This window comes from Palaemon carinicauda, chromosome 26, assembly GCF_036898095.1.
Source record: "Palaemon carinicauda isolate YSFRI2023 chromosome 26, ASM3689809v2, whole genome shotgun sequence".
Taxonomy (NCBI): domain Eukaryota; kingdom Metazoa; phylum Arthropoda; class Malacostraca; order Decapoda; family Palaemonidae; genus Palaemon; species Palaemon carinicauda.
The window spans coordinates 94,920,546-94,945,126 of NC_090750.1; the positions used below are offsets into that span (position 1 = coordinate 94,920,546).

A 24,581-nucleotide genomic window follows, 5' to 3' on the forward strand; every position below is an offset into this window, starting at 1 on the left:
ATATATATATATATATATATATATATACATATATATATATACATATACATATATATATATATATAATATATACATATACATATACATATATATATGTATATAATATATACATATACATATACATATATATATATACATACATACATATATACATATATATATACATATACATATATATATATATATATATATATATATATATATATATATATATATTTCTGGGTCGACCTGTGGCGGCCGGTGAAAAGGGGTCCTTCTAATATACCTTTTCTGATAAAACCTTCCAATTATACCAAAGAAAGATAAAAGCATGGAATGCAGAGGTTACTACCCTCGCGCGAGCACCTTGTGGGTGTCGTGTATAAAGCAAAGGCGGGAAAGCCACTATTCACAGGCTGTCTTCCATATAGTTAATTCCTTCGTCAAAGGGATGGGCTGATACAGAGGCACCAGCTATGCTATCAGCGCCACGCCACCCACGCTCCGACGCGAGTGCCATCTGAACAACATCCTTCTAATTTGGACGTGCTAGTGTGTGTGTATATTGTTGTGCTCTCGGCTTTTTCACTCTTGTGGATTTATTTCGTCATGACCGAAGCTCCATCTTCACCCATTCCAATGTTAAGTACCATAGTTTGTTTTGACAGCTTTTTGTAGTACCGGGCTTTTGTCATCTACCCAGTATAGTCTGTTTTATCACTACCGTCTGGGCCCGTCCGCGTCGTCGGCGGCCATTGTTTTTTCCCTTGTCTTGCTGGGAGTTCATCTTAGTCTTGCCTGTTTGGTACTCTGTCACTTAGGTTCTTGGTTAAGTCCCTGGCCTTATGCCTTTTTGAACCATCATTATTATTATCGTTATTAATTCCCATGGTACTTTTTGCTAGCAAGTCCAATCTGCGAACAAGAATAGCGTTCTAGCTTTATTATAGTTTAGTACCCGCCCCCCGAGGCGTTTGTCAGTCGACTATTTCCCTATAATTTAGGTTTTAGCAGACGTTATTCTTCGTTCGTAGTCTTGTAGTTGATGTTACAATTTTATTATTATACGTTTATAATAGTGTTGTGTGCTTATTAGGTTCTGATATTGTAATCACGGGAGCGAGAGATTGGGGTTCCCGTTTTCTGTTCTCAGTCACGAGTTACCCCTTTCTCTCGTTTTCTTTCTTAACCTCGGGTGGGTGAGTGGATTTCCCGTTTTCCGTTTTGTGCGTTCAACGAGTTCTCCCTCCCCCACCTCTCCCTCTACGGGTGTATGATAGCTTACGAGTTATTTAGTTTATGGTTACTATTCAATAGTTAGCGTTATTTAATAGGTCCCGAGTTCCGTCCTCTCCCCGTTACGGCTTGGGAGTAGTTCTGAACATTTTTCCACTCCGCCTTGAGTTCTACTCCGCCATGAGGGATTCTCAATGAGTTTGGAACTATTGTTATATATTGTTTAAATACAACCCTCTGGGACGGCCTTCATATTGTTTAGATACAACCCTCCGGTGGCCCTTACTCCGGTCTCAGGCCACGGCCATATCCACACAAATATCCATTGTTATTCACAATTGAATTATTATTCACAATTGAATTATTCAGGACCTTTCATCGAACTCCGGCTTCACCGGAGATCACCAATACGCTTAACTATTATATTAGCCTTAGCCTTTAGCTACGGCTTGTGTTTTATATTTATTTTACGGGCCTGTCACTGCTTCCCCGACCCTCAGAGGTTCGGAAGATTGCTTTAGATTCTTTATTCTTATTTCATTATTATCCCTTTTATAATGATACAGTCCCATTGCCATTGCTCCGGCTCACTCCGGTGCAGGAACTTTTATATTTAATATATTTTAATATGGAGCTCCGGCTCTCATTCACTGAATTCTCATAAGCACGTATGTTGCATTACGCTAAGCTCTGTTAGTTGATTTTTAATCCCTTACCAGAGTCTCAAGGAACATCTAGACTTAAGTCTCCTTTCTTTTACAGAAGGTTCGTTGTACTGCCCAAAGATGCCCTGCCTCGTTCAACGACCCCGTTGGACATGACCTCTGTCGGTCACATGCACATTGCGCCATCTCCTTTATCTGGGAACCGGGACAAGCCTCTTATATGCTTTGGTTCCCGGATTTGTGCTCGCTCTGTTACGAGTTGTCCTCAATACTCCTGAACGATGATGTAAGTGGGTTTTCCTTTTGTTCCTTGTTTATCTTTTGCAGACATTAATTTGGCCATTAATATTACATACATTGTATATTTCGGAGAGCGATCCCTCTCCTGCATCACTAATCACTACAAATCTTTCAGGCCGATGATGACTCTCTTCGGTCAGCAAGGGCTGCTCTTCGTCCTTGGGTGTCGGGCTTCGGCAGGAATGCCCTGTCTGGCGCACCCTATCTCCTCTATGGAGACATGGCCTCCCGTCTCTTCCCAGGCTCGACAACTGCAGCAGTCTCTCCGGAAGTTGCTGCCCCCTTGATTGAAGAAGTCAGAGCAACCATTTCCGCGGAGGATGAACCCCTCTTACCGCTGGACGTGGCAGATCTAGATATAGACGTAGAACCCATGGACGAGCAGGTAAGTGGTGCCGAGTTGGTGGAAACCCTTTTCTCTCCTACTCCTTCTTCTACCTCTTCCTTTCTCGGCTTTGATAAGCCTAAGGCTTCTCCTCGGGATCCCTCTGTCCCCGTACGACACAAGGTGAAGCCACTACGTACTTATAAATCTTCAGCATTGCCAGTATCAACGTCACCGGTCCCCGGACCCTCGACGGCTCCTGATGTTCATATTTCTCCCCGTAAAACCGCGACTCCTAAGAAGTCCAAGTCTACCAAATCCAAGACACCACCAACAGGTGGCTTTCAGGTACCCTTCTTCCCCGTCGAATTGGTCAGGGATATCGTCAGGGAACAAATTCAACATCAGTCTGGGGCTATGACAGAACTTAAGGATATGGTGGCTACTCTGATCTGCTCCAGAACTCTGATTCCTCCTCCTTCAGCCCCAGACGCATCGAAGCTACCTCCCTTCGATAAAAACAATCCTTGGAGGTTTGCCTTGCATGCCCCATTCTTAGATGGTTCCCTAACTCTAGAGGGCATAGGCACCCGCCCTCTAGAGGACCTGGAGTTCTACCCCCCGGGGCTAGAATTCCCATTCAATGGCTTCGTACGTTTAAAGGAGCATGCATTGGTCCGAATGGACAAGGTACCGAAGGAAACGGTGATATTTCTGAAAGAGCAGGCCCAGGCTATCTGGTCCAGAACTCTATCAGAGTGGGGGTGTAATAACTCCAAGCTCACCCCACACAAAGGTGCCTTCACTATTTTTACGACGGCGGCGTCCATCTCTTTGCCGCTCATAGACAAAATCACAGAGCTGACAATACAGGCCATCAAGGAAGGCTCTTCCATGCCGGCTCTCAAGGAGACGGACCCCACCTCATTGCTTATTCCGAGTACCTCTGCAACCTGGGACGACACGTCTTCTACCTTCACAGTGGGGAAGCTAGACCCGGACTGTGCCTCTACTCTTTTCTCTGAGAAGCTCCCCAGATTACTAGAGAGTCTTCTCAAAACTGAGTTCGAGACCTGTAATAGACTAGCTAGGTCCCTCCACTCCATCACCTCCATAGAGTCCCTAGCATCGGTTTACCCAGCGAAAACATTGTTAAGAGTCTTCACAAAGAACCTGCTGCTGTCCTACCAAATAGACCTCCATGACTTCTGGTCGGCTCGAGTTAGTTGCAGGAAGTTCGTTCTGTCTGAGGCCTCCATCAGACATGAACCGAACAGGCTGATAGCGTGCTCCTGCTGGGGTAAGAACCTCTTCCCTCAGAACGAAGTTGATAAGGTTCTTCAGGATGCGGCGAGGGCAAACCAAAATTTGCAAGTAAGGTGAGGTCTCTCGACCAAAAGAAGGATCGAATCCCAGAAACAGACGTTCTTCAATAAGAAGCAGAGATTTATTCCTTACAAGACGGTCCGGGGTAACTCGTCGACACAGTCTTCCTCTGCTTCGACTTCTCAACAACCGGTTCCCCCTCAGCAAGTAGTCTACCTCACTGCTCCCCTTGGTACACAGCCCAACCCCACTTGGATGTCCTCTCCTGCATACAACCCTACCTACGAATCCTCCGGTTCCTTTTGTGGACACCAGAGAGGAAGCTTCAGAGGTAGAGGACAGTTCCGTCAGCGAGGCGGACCTAAAGCAAGGGGTGCTCGTGGAGGGAGGGGACCTAGGTTGACTCCCTCCTAATGATGTGTTGCCGGTAGGAGGGAGACTTTATCACTTCCGAGACCATTGGACCTTCAGTTCATGGGCTCTCAGCATAATATCCAAGGGCTTGGGTTGGAAATGGTCACAGGGATCTCCTCCTCCACCAGTGACCTTCTTCCAGAGACCCACTCCCATCCTGGAAGAGTACACTACAGAGTTACTCAAGAAGAAAGCGATCAAACGGGTTCAATCCCTGAAATTCCAAGGCCGCCTGTTTACAGTCCCGAAGAAAGACTCGTCGGCGTTGAGGGTAGTGGACTTGTCGAAACTAAACTCTTACATCCTCTGCGACAAGTTCCGTATGCTGACTATCTCTCAGGTACGGACCTTACTTCCCCGTGGGGCCTTCACCACCTCTATCGATCTTACCGACGCCTATTATCATGTCCCTGTAGCTCGGAACTTCTCTCCTTACCTAGGCTTCCGTCTCGGCAAGAGAGCCTTTGCATTCAAAGTCATGCCCTTCGGTCTCAGCATTGCCCCCAGGATATTCACGAAACTGGGAGAGACGGTGCTCGAACAACTCAAAAACCAAGGGATACAGATCATCGCCTATCTGGACGATTGTCTCATTTGGGCCCAGTCGACCCAGGAATGCAACAGAGCTACGTCGAAGGTAATTCACTTTCTCGCCAAACTGGGATTCCAAGTCAATCTCCGAAAGTCTTGCCTACAACCATCAAGCCACTTCGAATGGTTAGGCATCCGATGGGACCTTTCAAAGCACAGGCTCTCCCTTCCTCCCAAGAAGGTAAGGGATATAGCTTCCAAGGTCAGGAACTTTCTCAAACACAACAGGTGTCCAGAAGAGCTCTAGAACGCATCCTCGGCCTTCTCCAATTTGCTTCACTGACCAATCTCCTATTAAAAGCCAAACTCAAAGACATCAATCGAGTTTGGAGAAAGAGAGCGACAATACCTTTGAGAGACAAGATCTCGAATATCCCCTCTGTCTTAAAAATGAGACTACGACCATAGTCCGAACGGAGGAACCTCTCCAAATCGGTTCCTCTACAGTTCCCCTCTTCACAAGTGACAATTCATACCGACGCGTCTCTGAGTGGATGGGGGGGGGGGGGTTACTCCGAACATCAGATGTTTCAGGGCTCTTGGTCACCCGCCATGAAGCATTTCCATATCAATGTTCTCGAAGCCATGGCAGTGTTCTTGATCCTGAAGAGAATCTCTCCTCCGAGGTCGACCCACATCAGAGTGGTCTCAGACAGCACAGCAGTAGTACACTGCCTCAACTGAGGGGGATCCAAGTCACCCAACCTGAATCAGATCCTGGTCACTATCTTCGCCTTGGCTCCCGACAAAAACTGGTTCCTGTCAGCAACTCACCCAGCAGGTGTCCAGAATGTGATAGCAGACTCATTATCCAGGACAAAACCACTGGAATCAGAATGGTCCCTAGACATACACTCCTTCCGGTGGATACTCAGGCTGGTTCCAGGTCTCCAGGTAGATCTATTCGCGACCCAACTCAATCACAAACTCCCCTGTTATGTGACCCCGAACCTGGACCCTCAGGCTTATGCCATGCCATGGACGCATTAACCCTGGATTGGAACCATTGGCAGAAGATCTACTTATTCCCACCAGTGAATCTTCTACTGAAAGTCTTACACAAACTCCGCTCCTTCCACGGGGCAGTGGCTTTAGTGGCACCTCACTGGCCAAAGAGCAGTTGGTTTCCTCTCCTCCTCGAGTTGAAACTCCGTCCCTTCCGGATCCCATTCCCCAAACTGACCCAAGTGGTCCAAACTCGGACTGTGTCATTCCTCAAGGATAGCCAAAACCCTAACTTTGTGGATTTCATGAAGTTTGCGGCTCATAAGGATGCGAACATCGACCCGGATAATGTCCTCTTTATAGAATCAGACAAAAGGGACTCTACGATTCGCCAATATGATTCGGCAGTTTAGAAACTAGCAGATTTCTTAAAGAATTCAGACCATACTGTTATGACTCCTAATTTAGCCATCTCCTTCTTTAGGTCCATATTTGACAAAGGCCTAGCAGCTTGCACTATAACCACCATTAAGTCAGCATTGAAGAAGGTCTTCCTGGTTGGGTTTAACATTAACCTGGCGGATTCTTACTTCTCATCTATTCCAAAAGCATGTGCTAGGCTTCGACCTTCGGTTCGCCCACAAAAGGTCTCTTGGTCTCTGAATAATGTCCTCAGACTTGCCTCAGACACGGACAACGAATCCTGCTCTTATATCACTCTTCTTAAGAAGACTTTATTTCTAATAGCTTTGGCCTCGGGTGCTAGAATCTCAGAACTAGCAGCTCTCTCACGAAACTCGGAAAACATCGATTTCCTCCCTTCAGGTGAAGTACTTCTTTCCTAGCTAAAAATGAAGACCCCCAAAATAGGTGGTCCCCTTGGAAGATTATTCCTCTTCTCCAAGATACTTCTCTATGTCCAGTCACTACTCTCAGGGCCTTTTTAGCTAGGACTGCTACCCGATCGTCTGGCCCCTTGTTTATCAGAGAACAAGGAGGTACCATTTCCATTCAGGGTATTAGGCAACAGATCCTATACTTCATTAAACAAGCCAATCCAGGATCAATTCCCCATGCTCATGATATCCGGTCAGTAGCTATCTCCATCAATTATTTCCAAAATATGGATTTTGATGACCTTAAAAAGTACACGGGTTGGAAATCTCCTATGGTCTTCAAACGCCACTATCTAAAGAACTTACAGGCCCTTAAATACCCAACGGTTGCAGCTGGGAGCCGTATCTCTCCCCAGTGATCTCTTGTTCTTCCTTTCATCCATCTCTTTTCTTCTCCCTCCTACCCGTCACTCACCACGACACCGCTCCCTTGGTGGTTCATTAGCCCTAGTTTATTACATATTAGGTTAAGATGATTGTAACTTTTAATGTATTTACCGTAAATTTAGTGTTGGGGTATTCTTAGCCATGTCAGTTTTGTTGCTTGTTGTGTTCTGATACTCGGAGGCTTCCTTGTTATCATGTTTGTTTAGCCTTATGCTCACTATGTCCTGTGGCTAGTTTATGATTCATGCTTACTTACCTTAATATATGGTTTTCCTTATATGGTGTTTTTTTCTCTCCCCTGATTACTAGTTATTATTGGGCTTGGAAGGCATTCTCTGGTACATTTTCACCGGCCGCGACAGGTCGACCCAGAAAAGGGATTTTGACGAAGGAAAAATCTATTTCTGGGGAGAGACCTGTGGGGCCCGGTGAAACCCTTCCCTATTCTTTTGCACGATCCCACCCTTTCCTTTCCAAACCATCATGTCCAATACAGAAGGATGTTGTTCAGATGGCGCTCGCGTCGGGGCGTGGGTGGCGTGGCGCTGGTAGCATAGCTGGTGCCTCTGTATCGGCCCAGGACAGGAACATCTGACTTCGCACTCCTTACGTCGGATGAATTAGCTGAACAAAGAAGTACGGCGTCGGTGGCGGTGAGGAAAAACAAAAAATAAAGAATGAAAGGAAAAACCTCCTTTGGAAGGACATTCTAACCTGCGGATGGGAATGGTGTCCCCCGAGAGGACTGGAGCATGGTATGAACTGTGCACTCTCTCCACTGGCTGCCATCGCTGAACGAAGGAGTACTGTACAAAAGTTATATTAAAATTAATTTATTCCATAAAATTAATTATCTGACAAATGACCACTCGAGAGAACAACCTAACCCATGGGTTAGAAAGGGAGTTCCCGAAACGGAATGGAAGAAGCTAAAGACTATGCAACCCCTCAGCCGACTTCCGTGCCTGAGCTTAGGAGTGCGATATTGTTAGTAGTGTAGAAAGTTGAATTCAAACAGTTTGATTCAAAATTAATTAGCTGAAGAAAGCACTTGGAAAATCAACCTTACCTGTGAACAGGAAAGGTGTTCCCGAGAGGCACAGGATCTGCTGGCTGCCAACGTAAATGAGGGAGAGTGGCGTTGTCAGCAAAGAGGAGCTGGTCAGAAGTCAAGGTCTGGGTAGGCTGCTAGCGGTCTTCCCTCCACTGAACTCACAGGGAGCAAGCAACGTCAACATCCGAACAGAGAAAGAGTATTCACACGAGGACGACTCCAGTGTGAGCGAGGTCGAGTTGCTGCACTTGGAGGAGTGGGGAATACCACCAACCTAGGTTGTCTGGCATCAAAGGGGAAGAGACCGAATGAGAAGATTTCTCCGGCCTGGAGAAACGCCGCCCTACACTGACCCGAAAACAGAAACACACACTGTAATGATAAAAGAATGTTAATAAATAATATATATTTAAAGCATTACATGAATGTTTAAATATTTATGAAAACATAAGTAAGAAGTGAAACCATAGGAAAAAAAAGGCCAGTAAAAAAGAGTTGGGCAGAGGGAGACAAATGTCTATTCTCACGAGACAAAAGTAAAAGATGTCGAGACAACACAGGTATGTGTGTGTGAGCGGGGTCGTCAGCTACCCCTCTTATCCCCCTTCTGCTAACTAGTGGTAGCGTAGTCACACCTAGCTAAAAGTCTTATGGCTAGTCTTCCAGCTTTCCCGAAAGTATAATCCTTATAAGTAACAAAAGGCTTTGTATTTAGTGTCAGAGCAAATGCAAATTATATAAAATTTGTAGTGTTTGTACTTCTTAGAAGATTAAGAGAGGAGTTATGATACCTCATAGAAATCCTATTTCATGAGCTAAGACCTCTTGAAGATTTTGGAGAAGATAAAACACAACAGGTTTAGAAAGGAAGAGTAATAAAAATATTCAAAGAAGAATAATCAAGTCCTAGTTTGGCTTTGCAGACAGTATTGTGTTTTCAAGTGCTTAGATAGAGCAGTCTGTTGGTTTGTATCTCGTCTCATAAGTTTTTTAACTTGGAATTCTTACAAAAACAAGTTGTTTAATTTTAAAGTCACAAAATAAAAACTTTTACATATAGTTGATTTGTAGTTGCAATAATCTGCACATGGGGTTGGCATTAAATCTTCCCGTCTCAGGACTAATGTAGGGTCGGGAAAGCCAGAGTACATAGGTGTATGAAGACTAGTTGGTGGTGTCCCATAGTTACATTCATGACAATTATGTAAAACGTGGATGGGCACTGAATGGCGTTAAACCTCCATGAATATGTGAATAGAAGACATAACTTAGAAAAGTTGGGTTACTTTGAATTTGAGCTTGTGTACTTTTGATGTGGGATTGTATAAATCTGGTTATGCTTTGCTAAATTTAAATCTTGAAAGTTACTTTGGAATATGATTGCTATAGTAAAGAAAATGATCACAATAGTTTCTTGTACATTAGACAGTATCCTGAAGTTTTGAGTAATTGTAATTGTATGCTAAATGAATTAGTATCCTTTATTTCTGTGTTCCATGAGTGGACATTAGATTTCTTTATCTTTGAAATTTTGATGTTGAATTTAATTTTTTTTTCTAATATTTACCATTTTTCCCTTACCCTAGAATAACTAGTTCCTCATTGCTTTGGGGGGGGGGGGGAGGGTGAATTTAAAATACTGAAATATTTAAAATCTTACTTGAGGTGCAGTATTTGCTTATAAGGAAAAACCTCTGGGAAGCTCTAAAAATATTACTGTTAGCTACCCTTTCCCAGAACCAAAACAAGGGGTGGTTCCTGTATTTCTCTGATTTTCTTCCCTTGTGGATTTGTCCCTGGTCACTATGTATGATGATATGGTAGAGGTATGAGGTGGGCATCCCAATAGACTGCCTGCAAGTATTTGCTAACAACACCCCACTGACTACTACAACTTCAGTGGCAACCGAAGACCTTTTGGTCTCGAAGCAACTGCACCCCAGTGGAATCAGAGCAAAAGGAAGTCTTGAGTTGGTGGATTTCAGATTCAAACCTTTTCAGAGGACTAGGTCTTCTTCCTCACCTCTCTGCCCCAAACCGATGCTTTATATACATCACTTGGTCTCCGGGCTTTGGTCTTGAGTCAGATTGACATTGCCACATAACCTTCCTAGAGTTGAAAGCAATGTACCTTGTTCCCCAACATTTCAAACAGCTCCTTTTGGGTTACTTAATAGTGTTAATAAGCATCAACATGACTGTAAGGGCACATAAACCTCCTGGCCAAGACTCAGATTCCGACTGCACACGACCTGGGCTCGAGTGTGGATAAGCATCAACACGACACGACCGTAAGGGCACATAAACCTCCTGACCAAGACTCAGATTCCGACAGTGCATGACCTGGGCTCGAGTCCATCTCAATCCCCTCGCTTTGGAAGGCATCTGGTAGTGATGAAGATGAGATACTCTTGTGTCTTGTGAGGACTCTTCGGCACTCTCCGAAAAGGACCCAATACTTCAGGCCTGATGGTAGGAAATATTTTGTTAGCATTGACAGATCCGAGAAAGAGGTTGCTTGCTTGCATGCTTGTAGACTTCCTGGCCTTTGCGGTCAAACACGGGCTCTTGCAACACTGCAGCCCGTAGGAGATAGATTTTTTAAGTTTGTAGCTGATTTAGGTGTCAATGAACACTTTCTCTTTTTCTTCCTAGGTACGTGAGATGATCCATAGGGCATACGCCTTAGCTGATGAGAGAGTCAAGGCACCGTCTAGATCCAGGGCTTGTTGACCCTGCATTTGCGTTCAAGAGAATTCTGTCAGTGGGTCAGGTGTCTGGAAAGGTAGACAACCTTCACAGCCTTTTATTTGCAAGAGGATACCAAGAAGTCCCTTGACATCTTTATGCTTGGGGCTGTGATGGCAGCTTGAGCGTTTATGTAACCAGCCCAGCTCCCACACGGGACAAGGATGCATCGCGTCTCTAATAGTGTTTTGGCATAAGTCGGCAATGAAAGGTAGTAAGAACTGGCTCTTCTCTTCCATTCCTTTACCCCTCTCTTGGGTCAGTGGTCAATATGTTACATGCTGGTTGGATCTGATGGTGGTAAATTGCACTTCATAGCACCATTCTTTGTATCCAAAGAAGTATACCCCCCCTCATCCTCCATGCAAGTTGGGGGATGGTGAATCTCACCAACCCACTCTTATAATTTGTGTGGGATTTTACTGAAATCCCCTCCAGGGGGTATGGTTTCTCTTTATATGGGACAGTACAATTCATGTGCGACCGAGACCCTATCACTTCCTCTTATGACCGAGACCCTATCAATTCCTCTTATGATAAATAGATAGGGGGTGATAGTGGCCTCTCTTTGCTTCTCCACAAATCGATCCTGGAACACTTTCAAGGAAGTTACATACCTTCATGTTTTGGTTCCCAAGGGACTTCCAACCGTCTATTCAATGAATCTCCCTAATTAAAGGACTGGGATTTGTATGGATGGGGAAATATTTGTTATTTTATTCCAGAAAACTCCAACATTTTCAATTTGTCTTACTCCAACGACTGACTGTTCTGTATTATTTCAGATTTTTCATCCCAAGGCAAATAATCATCCAACTTATGTGGCAAGTTGTGTATACTCCTGAAGATATGTGTAATAGATACAGACTGTAAATAAGAAAGAAAAAGAAGAGATACAGGCTTGGGGAAAAGGAAGAAGGGTCTGTATTGGTTTATGCTGTATGACTTTGATGTAAACAATAGGAAGTTTGGTATTAACTCCATATTTGTCTGCTGTTGAAGATAATATTGAAGAGGATTTCATCCAGTGATAGGGAGAGGAAGAGGAATTCTGAGTCATTAGAATTTCCAATAAAAAGCAAAATGGAAGATTCCTTTTCACACACTGTAATTAAGTTGGAAAATAATGATTTTGTGAACAGTATTGGTGTCTCTGATGATGGCTGTTTTTTCATGGATCCAGACATGGAATTCAGAGAAGAGCCAGAATTCAAAGCAGAGCCTGAAATAGAATTCAAAGCAGAGCCAGAAATAGAATTCAAAGCGGAGACAGAATTATTTAAGTCAAGCGAAGGTGACATGAAATATTCTTTTGACTCTTATGCATCAGTGAGTGAGGAGGACTCGGAAATCAGCAAAACGGAATTCAATAAAGAAGAGGAGGAGATTGTAAAGACAGGCGTGGAAGAGGAACGTGCCATACAGTTTGGATCAAGTACAAAAGAGGACAAAGGAAAGGGAAGAGAAAGAGGGAAAGAATGTTTAAAGAATAAGGAGCAGATCGAAATCAGTGACTGTGGAAAACCTCTTTGTCAAGAAAGTGATTCCAAAACTCACACTGATGGTACGATGTTGGGTGGGAATTATGAAGAAAAACAATTTATTGGAATTGTTAAACCCCCCAACACTCACAAGCTAATTCACACCGGAGGTCAGCTGAGATGTAGAGAATGTGGCAAAACGTATTCCAGAGAAGTTTATCTTAAAGCACACTATAAAACTCACACTTCGAGGAGGTCATTCAAGTGTAGTGATTGTGACCAAGTCTTTTTTCGGAGAAGTTATCTCATTGTACATTTAAGAACTCACACTGGAGAGAAGCCATTTAAGTGCAGTATCTGTGACAAAGCATTTTCTCAGAAAAGTAATCTCACAACACATTATATGATTCATACTGGGGAGAATCCATTCAAGTGTAATATCTGTAACAAAACATTTTCTTCGAAACAAAATCTCACAATTCATTATAGACTTCACACTGGGGAGAGGCCATTTAAATGCAATGTCTGTGACAAAGCATTTTACGATTCAGGTCCTCTCACAGTACATTATAAAATTCACACTGGAGTGAAGCCATTTAAGTGCAGTGTCTGTGACAAAGCATTTTCTCGGAGAAAAAGTCTCACAACTCATAGTAGAATTCACACTGGGGAGAAGCCATTTAAGTGCAGTGTCTGTGACAAAGCATTTTCTGTGAGAAGAAGTCTCGCAACTCATAGTAGAATTCACACTGGGGAGAAGCCATTTAAGTGCAATGTTTGTGACCAAGCATTTTCTCATAGAACTAGACTCACGATTCATTATAGAATTCACACTGGAGAGAAGCCATTCAAGTGCAGTGTCTGTGACAAAGCATTTTCTCGGAGAAAAAGTCTCGCAATTCATAGTAGAATTCACTCTGGGGAGAAGCCATTTAAGTGCAGTGTCTGTGACAAAACATTTTCTGTGAGAAAAAGTCTCGCAACTCATAGTAGAATTCACACTGGGGAGAAGCCATTTAAGTGCAATGTTTGTGACAAAGCATTTTATTACAGGAATGGACTGACGATTCATTATAGAATTCACACTGGAGAGATGCCATTTAAGTGCAATATCTGTGACAAAGCATTTTCTGTGAAAACTCTCCTCACAACTCATTATAAAATTCACACTGGGTAAGACTCAAGGAGTAGACGAGATTCCGAATTACTGGCTTAAAAAGATTACAGTGCTGCACCAGCACTATGAGCAAGTCTTTTCAAGAATGATACAAGGAGAAGAAGAATTACCAGAGTGGCTCAAAACAAGAAACACCACTCTCCTCCCTAAGAGGTCTGAGACCAAACTCCCCAACAAATATAGACCTATCTGTTGTCTACAAGCAACCTACAAATGGCTCACAGGAGGCATAGCAGATGAGATCTATGAACACCTAGATCATGGCAATCATATTGAAAAAGAATAAAAAGGATGTATAAGAAACAAATTTGGAACCAAAGATCAATTACTAATTAACAAAACAATATTAGAAGACTGTAAGAAAAGGCAAAGGAACCTTAATATGGCTTGGATAGACTATAAGAAGGCATTTGACAGCGTGACATACTCCTGCATACTTAAATGTCTGGAATTATATAACATCAATGAGGAAATAAGATCATTCCTGTCAGCTCAGATGGTTAAGTGGAAGACTGCCATATGTCTTAAACACACTGAGGGCCAGACAGTAATTCCAGATATAAAAATACAAAGAGGAATAATCCATGGTGACAGTCTCTTACCACTTCTCCTCTGCTTGACTATAGATCCGCTTAGTAAAATCTTGAAGGACCTCAATACCAGCTATGACCAGCTATAAGTAGAAAAGACAACAAAAGAGTGAACCACTTGGTCTTCATGGATGACCTCAAACTACTGTATATGCAGACATGGAAGAAAAATTGGAAGAACTTGTTAGGACAGTCCACAGATTTTCAAGTGACATCTGCATGGACTTTGGATTAGATAAATGTGCTAAGGTTACCATCAAGAAAGGGAAGAAAGTAACATCAGATGGAATAGAAGTAGAGAAAGGCATGTTCGTAGAAGATCTGTCAGAAGAATCTACATATAAGTATTTGGGAATAGAAGAAAATACTTGTATAGAACACAAGAAAATGAGAGAAAAGATAAAGAAAGAGTACATCAGCTATCTAAAGAAGATCTATAAGTCAGAGTTAACACCAAAGAATAAGTTTATTGCCATAAATCAGCTAGTGATACCAGTGGCAACCTATGGATTTGTTATTATAGCTATACTAGCCACAAGGTGAGATAGATAGGATGGATATTATGGAAGAATCTATCCCTGAATAAAGTCACATATAGACACCAGTGTGTGGACAGAATATGCCTCCCATGCAGAGGTGTACTTGGCTTAACTGAGATTAATCAAGCCTAAACAGCAAAAGTAGTAAGTATAGGGCACTACTTAAAAAGCTCCAAGGATGAAAACATTGAAAATATTGCCCAACGTCATAATGAAACCCTGAGCCAACTAACATCAATAACAAAGGAAGCCAAGAACTTCACAAGAGAATTGCTAGAAGAAACAAAGGGGACTAAACAAGCTACAGCAACAACGATAGCTAAGAAGACAAGGCAGAAAATCAGTTCTAGAGAGGAGAAACTTAAAATGGAAAGGTGGAAACACTATGGGAAAACAGGAAGATTCTAAGAACTGGAAAAAAGTTACATAGTCAAAGAAGAGTCACTCAAATGAATAAGGAATGGAAATTTTGATTTTGACAGAGAGAGGATGATGATAGTAGAAGCACAAGACCAAGTCCTCCTAACAAACGGCTTCAAGAAAAGGGCGGGCATATCAGGAAACGACCAGTGTAGGATTTGTCATGCAGCAGTTGAGATTGTTGGTCATCTGGTCTCATCCTGCCAGACCCTACTTCCAGATGGTCACTACACAGCTCGTCATAATAAGATTTGTCAATATATACATTGAAGAATATGTAAAGAATACAAAATTGAAGTGAAAGATAAGGTATGAGGAGCATGAACCAGATCCAGTTACCTCCAACATGACTATTATCATCTTTTATGATAATTCAAACAGGAAGATATGTACAGTAGAGGGAGGGGCTATAAAACTTGATATTGTGATTTGAAATAGAGAAGATAAAACAGTAAAGATTAAAGATTTGACAGTACCCAAAGATTTTGGCCTTAATGGGAGACAGAAAATTATAAAATACCAAAAAACTAAAGAGCGACCTGTAAAACACATGGGAACTGAAAGAAATAGGAATAATACCTGTGGGGGTGGTGGCAACAGGACTTATGAAGAAAAACCTGAGACATTACCTTCAGGCAATACCAAGTTGCCCAAACATAAATGAGGTGCAGATGGCTGCTGCCATCAAGGGAGCGGTGACCATCTTGAAAAGAGCCCTGGGATACAAGGCTAGTGGAGCAGAGAGGTGCAACCATAGACCCTAGGCTGGGTTTCATTGCAGCACTGATATAAAGTGAAACCAATTAAGGTATTAGGACAAAGAGTTAGAAGCCTTTCAAGTGAAATGTCTGTGACAAAGCTTTTTCTCGGAAAATTCATCTCACAAAACACAATAGAAGTGACACTGGATTTTTCTTCATCCCCTCACTTTGAATAATCAAGGTGAGGGCAGCTTCAGATGAAAAAATAAGCCGCGGACAATGAGGAACTCAAATAAAAATATGTCAAACAATGAGCAAAGGTGCTGGAAAGGTACCAACCAGGATGAAACGGTCCCCTCAACTCATCCCTGCACTAGCCAGGTTGCTGAGAGCGATGGGGCAACTTCATTACATGCATCGAATACCCACCAGTGATCCCCACCAGATCAGCAAAGTCCTGATCCTGGGCCCCAGCAACCATCAAGACAAGGAACCAAAACAAAAGCAAGACTATTTCAGAATGGTCCCTTGCGGAGAAGAAAGTACTCCTCTTCTGCTTCACCTACTCGTGGTATAAGGGGTAGGGAAGACGTAGAAACCAAGTATTTGAGGAAAAAATTAGAGATTCTGATTTACCACCTGAGAAAATTGCTGCCACCAATTCGAGACTACAGTATTACCATCGATAGTTTTACAAATTCTATTGAAGAAGCAATAGAAAATATAAATAAAAAGCCCGGGCTAAAGCAAAGAGTGACTATGAAGAAAGAGAAGTGAACAACATGAATACAGAAAAAGTAGATGAGACAGAAAAGAAGAATGGGCAGTGGAGGATGCCAAAGAAAAGTTTACGAGACAAAGAGAAAGATGCAATGAGTGGGAGAGAATATTCCATCATCACTGCCCAAATAAGATTGGTATATCCAGATCAAAGCTCATCACCCAGAAATTTAATTTCATTGCATATAAACACTTTAATGAAGCCAAAATTCGAAAGATGAGGGAGGATGTTGAAGACATGATAAAATACAACAAATGCCCCATAGAGGAGCCCCTAGAAATGACAATGGGGAATACTGTGGAAAAAACAGCTCAAGTTCAGAAAAGACCATTACCACCAGTACCTCGGAGCACCACAACCCCAAGGCAAGAAAGACAAGTGAGGACAGCAACACCCGAACCACCGGGCTCTCCCTCTTCAAGCTCTAGCATGGGCACATTAGAATCAAGCAGCCCTGCGAGAAGAAATGGAAACCGCACTCCACCTAGGCGACCAAGAAACATCAAAACTGAGCTTGACCCTCAACAACAGGAACTAGAAGAGGAACTGGCCAATAAAATTGAACAAACCAAAACAATATCACAGGAAGATCGACCCAATCAGATCAAACTTAAAGAAAATAAAGAACTAAAAACTTGGGTGAATCAAGTCAACACAGGGCTTGTTAGATTGGTCCCAGGAGGATTAAGTTTGACAGAAATTAATCATATCAATTATGGTGCTGCCTGGTACATACAAAGTAAGATCATACCAGATTATAAAGAAAAGAGAGGAATCCAGCCAAAGAAAAGAAATATAGAGCCAATATGGAAAAAGAAACAACATGATAAAATAAACCAGTTAAGGGCAGAGATCTCGCAAATGTCCACGTATATGAAAGACCAAAATCACACTCAAAATCTACTTAAGAAAGTAAGAAAAATTAAGGAATAGATGATAAGCAAATGAGAGGAAAACTAGCAGAACACCAAGCCAAAGTACAGGCCCTAGCTTCACAAATAAGAAACAATGAACATAAAATCAAAACAGATAAACAGGCAGTTCAGTGAAAATCCAAAGATTGTGTTTATAAATATGGTGAAAGAAACAATCGAGGTACGAACACCACCAAGCAGGGAATATCTGGAGAGGTTTTGGAAGCCACTGTTTGAAGATCCGAGGCAACACCAAGAGAATTCGTGCATTGACATCATTAGGCAGAAGAATAGCCAGAAACAACAAATGACCGCAATAAGGTTCACCACAGAAAAGTTAGCAAGAAAAATCAAAGAATATAGTAATTTTAAGACTCCAGGAGTAGACAAGATTCCGAAATTCTGGCTGAAAAATTATCACAGTGCTACACCAACACTATGAACAAGTCTTTTCAAGCAAGGAGAAGAAGAATCAAAAGAGTGGGTCACAACAGGAAACACCACTCTCCTCTCCAAGAGTTCTGAGGCTGAACTCCCCAACTTATATAGGCCCATCTGTTGTCTACCAACAACGTACAAATGGCTCACAGGAGTTATAGCAGATGAGATCTATGAACACCTAGATTAAGGCAAATATATGGATGGAAAAAGAACAAAAGGGATGTATAAGAAACAAACATGGAACCAAAGATCAATTGATAACAAAACAATGTTAGAAGACTGTAAGAGAAGGCAAAGGAAGCTTAATATGGCTTGGATAGACTATAACAAGGCATTTGACAGCGTGACATACTCCTGGATACTTAAATGTCTGGAATTATATAACATCAATGAGGAAATAAGATCATTCCTGTCAGCTCAGATGGTTAAGTGGAAGACTTCCATATGTCTTAAACACACTGAGGGCCAGACAGTAATTCCAGACACAAAAATACAAAGAGGAATATTCCATGGTGACAGTCTCTGACCACTTTTTTTTTCTGCTTGACCATAGATCCGCTTAGTAAGATCTTGAAGGACCTTAACATCAGCTATGACCTAAACAGACGCATAAGTAGAAAAGACAACAAAAGAGTGAACCACTTGGTCTTCGTGGATGACCTCAAACTACTGTATATGCAGACACGGAAGAAAAATTGGAAGAACTTGTTAGGACAGTCCACAGATTTTCAAGTGACATCTGCATGGACTTTGGATTAGATAAATGTGCTAAGGTTACCGTCAAGAAAGGGAAGAAAGTAACATCAGATGGAATAGAAGTAGAGAAAGGCATGTTCATAGAAGATCTGTCAGAAGAATCTACATATAAGTATTTGGGAATAGAAAAAAATAATGTTATAGAACACAAGAAAATGAGAGAAAAGATAAAGAAAGAGTACATCGGCCACCTGAAGAAGATCTGTAAGTCAGAAATAAAACCAAAGAATAAGAGCCATGCCATAAATCAGCTAGAGATACCAGTAATGACCTACGGTTTTGGTATGTTAGACTGGTCACAAGGTGAGATAGATAGGATAGATGTTAAGACCAGGAAGATTATCACTGCATAAAGTCACATATAGAAACCAATATATGGACAGAATATACCTCCCATGCAGAGGAGGTGGACTTGCCTTAACCGAAATCAATCAATCCTACAGAGCAGCAATAGTAAGCATAGGGCAATACTTAAAAAGCTCTGAGGATGAAAACATCAAAAATTAATCCCTGAGCCAACAAACATCAATAACAAAGCAGGTTAAGAACTTCGCAGGAGAATTGCTAGAAGAAACAATGGGCAATGAACAGACTCTAGGATGACCAGGTAGAAATTCAGTTTCAGAGAAGAGAAACTTAGAATGGAAAGGTGGAAACTCCATGGAAAAGCAGGAAGATTCCAAGAAGAACTGGAAAAAGATTGCATAGACAAAAAAAGTCACTCAATTGGATAAGGAATGGAAATCTAGGTTTTGATGGGGAAAGGATGATAGGAGCATAAGACAAAGGCCTCCTAACAAACGGTTTCAAGAAAATGTCAGGCGTATCAGGAAACGACCAGTGTAGGTTTTGTCATACAGCAGTTGAGAGTGTTGGTCATCTGGTTTCAGCCAGCCAGACTCTACTTGCAGATGGTCACTACACAGCTTGTCACAATAAGATCTGTAAATATATACATTGGAAAATATGTAAAGAATACAAAATTGAAGTAAAAGATAAGGTTTGGGACCATGAACCAGAATCAGTTACCTCCAACAGAGGCATTATCATCTTTTATGATAAGATAATCCTGACAGGAAGATATATAGAAGGAGGTGCTATAAGACCTGATATTGTGATTTGGAATAAAGAAGAAACAACAGCAAAAATTATAGATGTGACATTACCCACTGATTTTGGCCTCAATAGAGCTGAGAGGCAGAAAATAACAAAATATCAAGAACTGAAGAACAACTTGAAAAACACATGGGAACTGAAAGAGATAGGAATAATATCTGTGGTGGTGGGGCAACAGGACTTATGAAGCAAAACCTGAGACAATACATTCAGGTGATACCAAAGCATAATAAATTGCAGATTGCTGCCATCGAGGGAACGGTGACCATCTTGAAAAGAGCCCATGGATACAAGGCTAGTGGAGCATAGAGGTGCAACTGTAGACCCCAGCTTGGGGTCCATTGCATCACTAATATAGAGTAAAACCAATTAAGGTATTAAGACAAGGGGATTAACCATTAAAGTGCAATGTATGTTTTGAAATTTAGTCTTCCACAGGATATGGAGATATAAGAAAAAAAGGGAAGTCATAAAATTATTTTAAAGAGAGGAGAAAGTTTTAACAAAGAGATCAAATGTTCATACTAGCCATACTAATTGAAATTACTCTAAGTTAATGTATAATTACGATGAAATTCTTTTTTATCTTACCTTTTGATATTATTATTGGTGTCAGTATTTCCACAAGCACTCTCACAAACAGCCACAATATTTCTTGAACAAAAGTGTTACATTTGTTGTTTGTTAGGCTTCTTGGAGTTAATTGTATGTACATTGGTTTTTTTTATACATTTTAAAACAAATTTTGTATAATTATATAATAATATTACAAGTGTAAAAATTTTAATAAAAGGGAATTTTCTTGATACCTCAAAGTACAAAGTTTGTTTCATCTCATCAGTTTTTCCTGGGCACTTTTTGTTTATGAAGCTTCCCCAGCACCGGTTAATATATTGACTGAGCATTCGTTTTTTTATTGGTATGCTTTGATGCCTTTATTTTATTTTTCAATATTTAAAATTATTTTTCCTAAAGTTTCCCATCTAGATGTAAGCAACTTAAAAAATGCAAACATTGAAAGGAGCTAGTGCAGTAGTATGTGTCCTTTTCAGGAATTTTGAGCTGATCCAAAGGTTGACTGACTTCCATTTTATATCATGTTCTTGTGACCTCAGTGGTGATTGGGGTTGACTTTGTGGTGTGTGCCAAAGAGTAGGTGGATTATTTTTTATGATACAACATAACAGGAAGCTTCACATGTTTGTGTCAGTTGGGATAAGAGAGTATTGCAAATATGTACAGACCCTTTTCGTCCCTTTTGAATAGTAGCCAATTCTGTATCAAGTTGACTATTTTTTGGTGACTTGAGTTACATTTTGAGTGCCAGATCTTATGAAATGGAAAGGGATGTCTTGTTGCAGGATTGGTCGAACCTTGACATTTATGTATTGGCCCAGTTCTCAATGATTTTGAAGGTGACAAACAATCAGTGTTGTTGGTCTTCAGAATGACTGGTTGTTTCTTATCTATGATTTCTGCTGTTAAATTGCCTGAGAAGGTTGTTTCTCAGCACCAATTTCCTCAGACAACCTGTGTGTTGAGGTGGACACCTAAGATCCCATGTGGGTGAGCTATCCCCATGGAGACTGTCCACCATATCCTCAAAGAAAAAGTTGTTTTCTAGGCCCTCTAGAATATCTATTGTAGTTTCCCAGAGACATTATACCAATATTCTTCATCAAAGACAGTGGCATTTATATTTTGATTGTTGCAAATCCAGAAAAGTATCAGTGACTAGAACTAGTTTGGATGATGTTAAGTTTCTACCTTTCCTTTTTTACGAGAAGAAAATATTTTTATGCTAAGGGTTTTAAGTTCATGGTTAATACCATTCTTAAACATCTTAGATTGAATTTATCTACTTTGTGTATCATTGTGAAAATATTCTCAGTTCTTTTAGTTTTGAGAAGCATTCAGTTTTCAGGTTTGTTCACTGGAATTTGTATGTGATCTTAAAATATTTGCAAGATTCATGTTTTGAGCCTTTTGAAGGCCTTTCAAGAGTCTTGCCTCCAAAGCTCTGTTATTGTTGGCTTTGGCTTTGACCAAATGTATTAGTGAACCTTAGGGTCTCTCTAAGGATGTTGACTTTTTTGTAAGGATAAAATGATTGTGTCTGTCTTGGTAAGGAAAGGGTCTTATTCAGTTTTCTATTTGTTCATTTTTAGAAAGGAAGTCAATTATTGCTTCTAAGGATAGGCTTCTTTGTCCTATTAGGTGTGTGAGGGTTTATCTAGACAAAGCAAATAGTATTAGGAAGAAGGTTCTTAGTTTGTTTTATGGGATTAGGGTGCCAAGAATACTATGACCTTCCCAATTAACAGAAGTCAAGCAGTTGTCGAATTTGCTTCAACTTAGTAAAAGGAAGAATTGCCCACATTTCTTGCCTGACAACACCTTTTATACCTATGGTTGGGTATTGTGTTGGCAAAGCGACATAAGGAAAGAAGTATTCTTGAAAGATATACATCAACATAATGGTAGCTTTTCGATGGTAAAGCCATACCAACCTCACGAGTGCATATATGATGAATTCTATCCTTAAAATGATATTAATGGTATAGAATTATTGTTAAAACAGATAAATTTAGGTTTGATAAGTGTTTATTCAAGGTAAATTCATGAGTTGAAACTGAATTTATAAGATTATTAAACTGCTCTCATACATCCAGTGTAGAAAATAAGTTGAATGTGTTTAATACTTGCCAATGGTACCCTGAACCTCACTACACTGCAGCATTAGCTTTGAACCTCCATTCAACCCTCAGGGGCTTGGAAAGAGGCTGCTTCTGCTGAATGAATGGTAAAATCAACATCAACAGCTAACTTGCTTAACAAAGATAGAGAGACAGATGCAGATTGCACATCAAACACACATTGTTTATATAGTGTTGTGGACTTTGAGGAACATTACTATAAATAATTTTTCTACATTTTTCTTTCGTATTTTGGTCTCGCTCCCAATATAGCAGTTACCCTGGAATCTTTCGCTCCCTCACTTTGTTTTCTTCACTGAAAAATGGGACGACTGCTTTAAATGAACTAAGCTCGTTGACAGTACTATAAGCCATGTACGTGATGTCACTGCATAAAAGGGATTTTGACGAAGGAAAAATCTATTTCTGGGGAGAGACCTGTGATGCTCGGTGAAAAAGTCCTTCTTTACACTTCTTCTGATATAAATCTTCCAAATATACCAGAGAAAGATAAAAGCATGGAATGCAGAGGTTACTACTCTTGCGCGAGCACCTCGTGGGTGTCGTGTATACATCAGGGGCGTGTGAAAACCACTATTCACAGGCTGTCTTCCATTTACATAACTCCTTCATCAAAGGGAAGGGCCGTAACAAAGACAACAGAAACCACACTTGGACCACGCCACCGTCACCCACACGATCGCCCTCTAGGTCATCCTTCTGCAAGAACATATGGCTTGGCAAGGAAAGGGTGGGTCCGTACAAAAATAACCGGGAAGGGTTTCACCGGGCGTCACAGGTCTCTCCCCAGAAATAGATTTTTCCTTCGTCAAAATCCCTTTTCTGGGTCGACCTGTGACGGCCGGTGAAAATGTACCAGAGAATGCCTTCTAAGCCCAATAAAGTATTAACATAATGAGGAGAATACAATCACCATGTACGACAATAATATACAGTAATAATGTAAGTAAACGTCCAATTACCAACTAGCTAAATGACATAGGGAACGTAAGGCTAAATAACTATGACGATAAGGTATCAACTGAGTGTCAAAACGCAAAAGTCATCAAACCTTACATGTCTAAGCATATCTAAACATTAAAGGAACGGTAATTACAATAACAGTTAAACCATAGGAATTAAACATGGCAAATATCATAGGGCTAACGAACTACCCAGGAGAGTGGCGACGTGGTGTGAGTGGCGGGTAGGAGGGAGAAGAGAAGAGATGGAAGAAAGGAAGAAGAAGAGATTAATGAGGAGAGATAAGACTCCCCGCTGCCATCGTCGGGTATTTACGGGCCTGTAAGATCTTTAGATAGTGGCGTTTGACAACCATAGGGGATTTCCAACCCGTATATTTTTTAAAGACATCAAAGTCCCTGTTCTGGAAGTACAGTAATTGATGGAGGTATCTACTGACCGTATATCATGAGCCTGGGGAAATTATTCCGGATTAGTATGTTTAATGAAGTAGAGGATTTGTTGCCTGATACCGTGAATGGAAATAGTAACTCCTTGTTCCCTGATAACCAAGGGGCCAGACGAGCGGGTGGCAGTTCTAGCTAAAAAGGCCTTGAGAGTAGTGACTGGACACAGAGAAAGGATCCTGGGGAAGAAGAATAATCTTCCGAGGGGAGCACCTATTTTGCGGATCCTCATTTTTAGCTAGGAAAGCATTGTCTGGAGAAAGGAGTACTTCGGCTGAAGGGAGGAAATCTATGTTTTCCTGTTTCGTGAGAGAGCTGCTAGTTCTGATATTCCATCACCTGAGGCCAAAGCCGTTAGAAATAAAGTCTTCCTAAGAAGAGTGATATAAGAGCAGGATTCATTGTCCGTGTGTCTGTCGCAAGTTTGAGGACACCGTTCAGAGACCAATAGTCCTTTTGTGGCCGAACCGAAGGTCGAAGCCTAGCACATGTTTTTGGAATAGATGAGAAATAGGAATCAGCTAGGTTAATGTTAAACCCAACAAGGAAGATCTTCTTCAAAGCTGACTTGATGGTGGTTAAAGTGCTATCTTTTAGGCCTTTGTCAAATAGGAACCTCAAGAAAGAGATGGCTTAATTCGGAGACATACGAGTATGGTCTGAACTCTTAGGA

At 41.4% G+C, this 24,581-nt stretch overlaps 2 protein-coding genes across 7 annotated transcripts in view; both read left to right on the forward strand.

Annotated features, from left to right (window-relative positions):
- The window catches only part of LOC137619702 (zinc finger protein ZFP2-like), a 216,539-nt gene extending 201,253 nt beyond the window's left edge, over positions 1–15,286 (forward strand). For all 6 annotated transcript variants that reach the window (XM_068349986.1, XM_068349987.1, XM_068349982.1 and 3 more), the window contains exon 3: positions 11,652–15,286. In XM_068349986.1, coding sequence (XP_068206087.1) covers positions 11,950–13,524 — 1,575 coding nt within the window. In that variant the 5' untranslated portion in view covers positions 11,652–11,949 and the 3' untranslated portion in view covers positions 13,525–15,286. The remainder of the gene's footprint in view (positions 1–11,651) is intronic.
- Positions 15,287–19,480: 4,194 nt separating this feature from the next.
- On the forward strand, positions 19,481–19,969 carry LOC137620067 (uncharacterized). The gene has a single exon (XM_068350343.1). The coding sequence runs from the start codon at positions 19,481–19,483 to the stop codon at positions 19,967–19,969; it is 489 nt and encodes a 162-aa protein (XP_068206444.1).
- The last annotated feature ends 4,612 nt before the right edge of the window (positions 19,970–24,581 follow it).

Coding starts and splice junctions, on each gene's coding strand:
- LOC137620067 (XM_068350343.1), top strand. CDS start 19,481: ATGTCAGGCGTATCAGGAAACGACCAGTGTAGGTTTTGTCATACAGCA.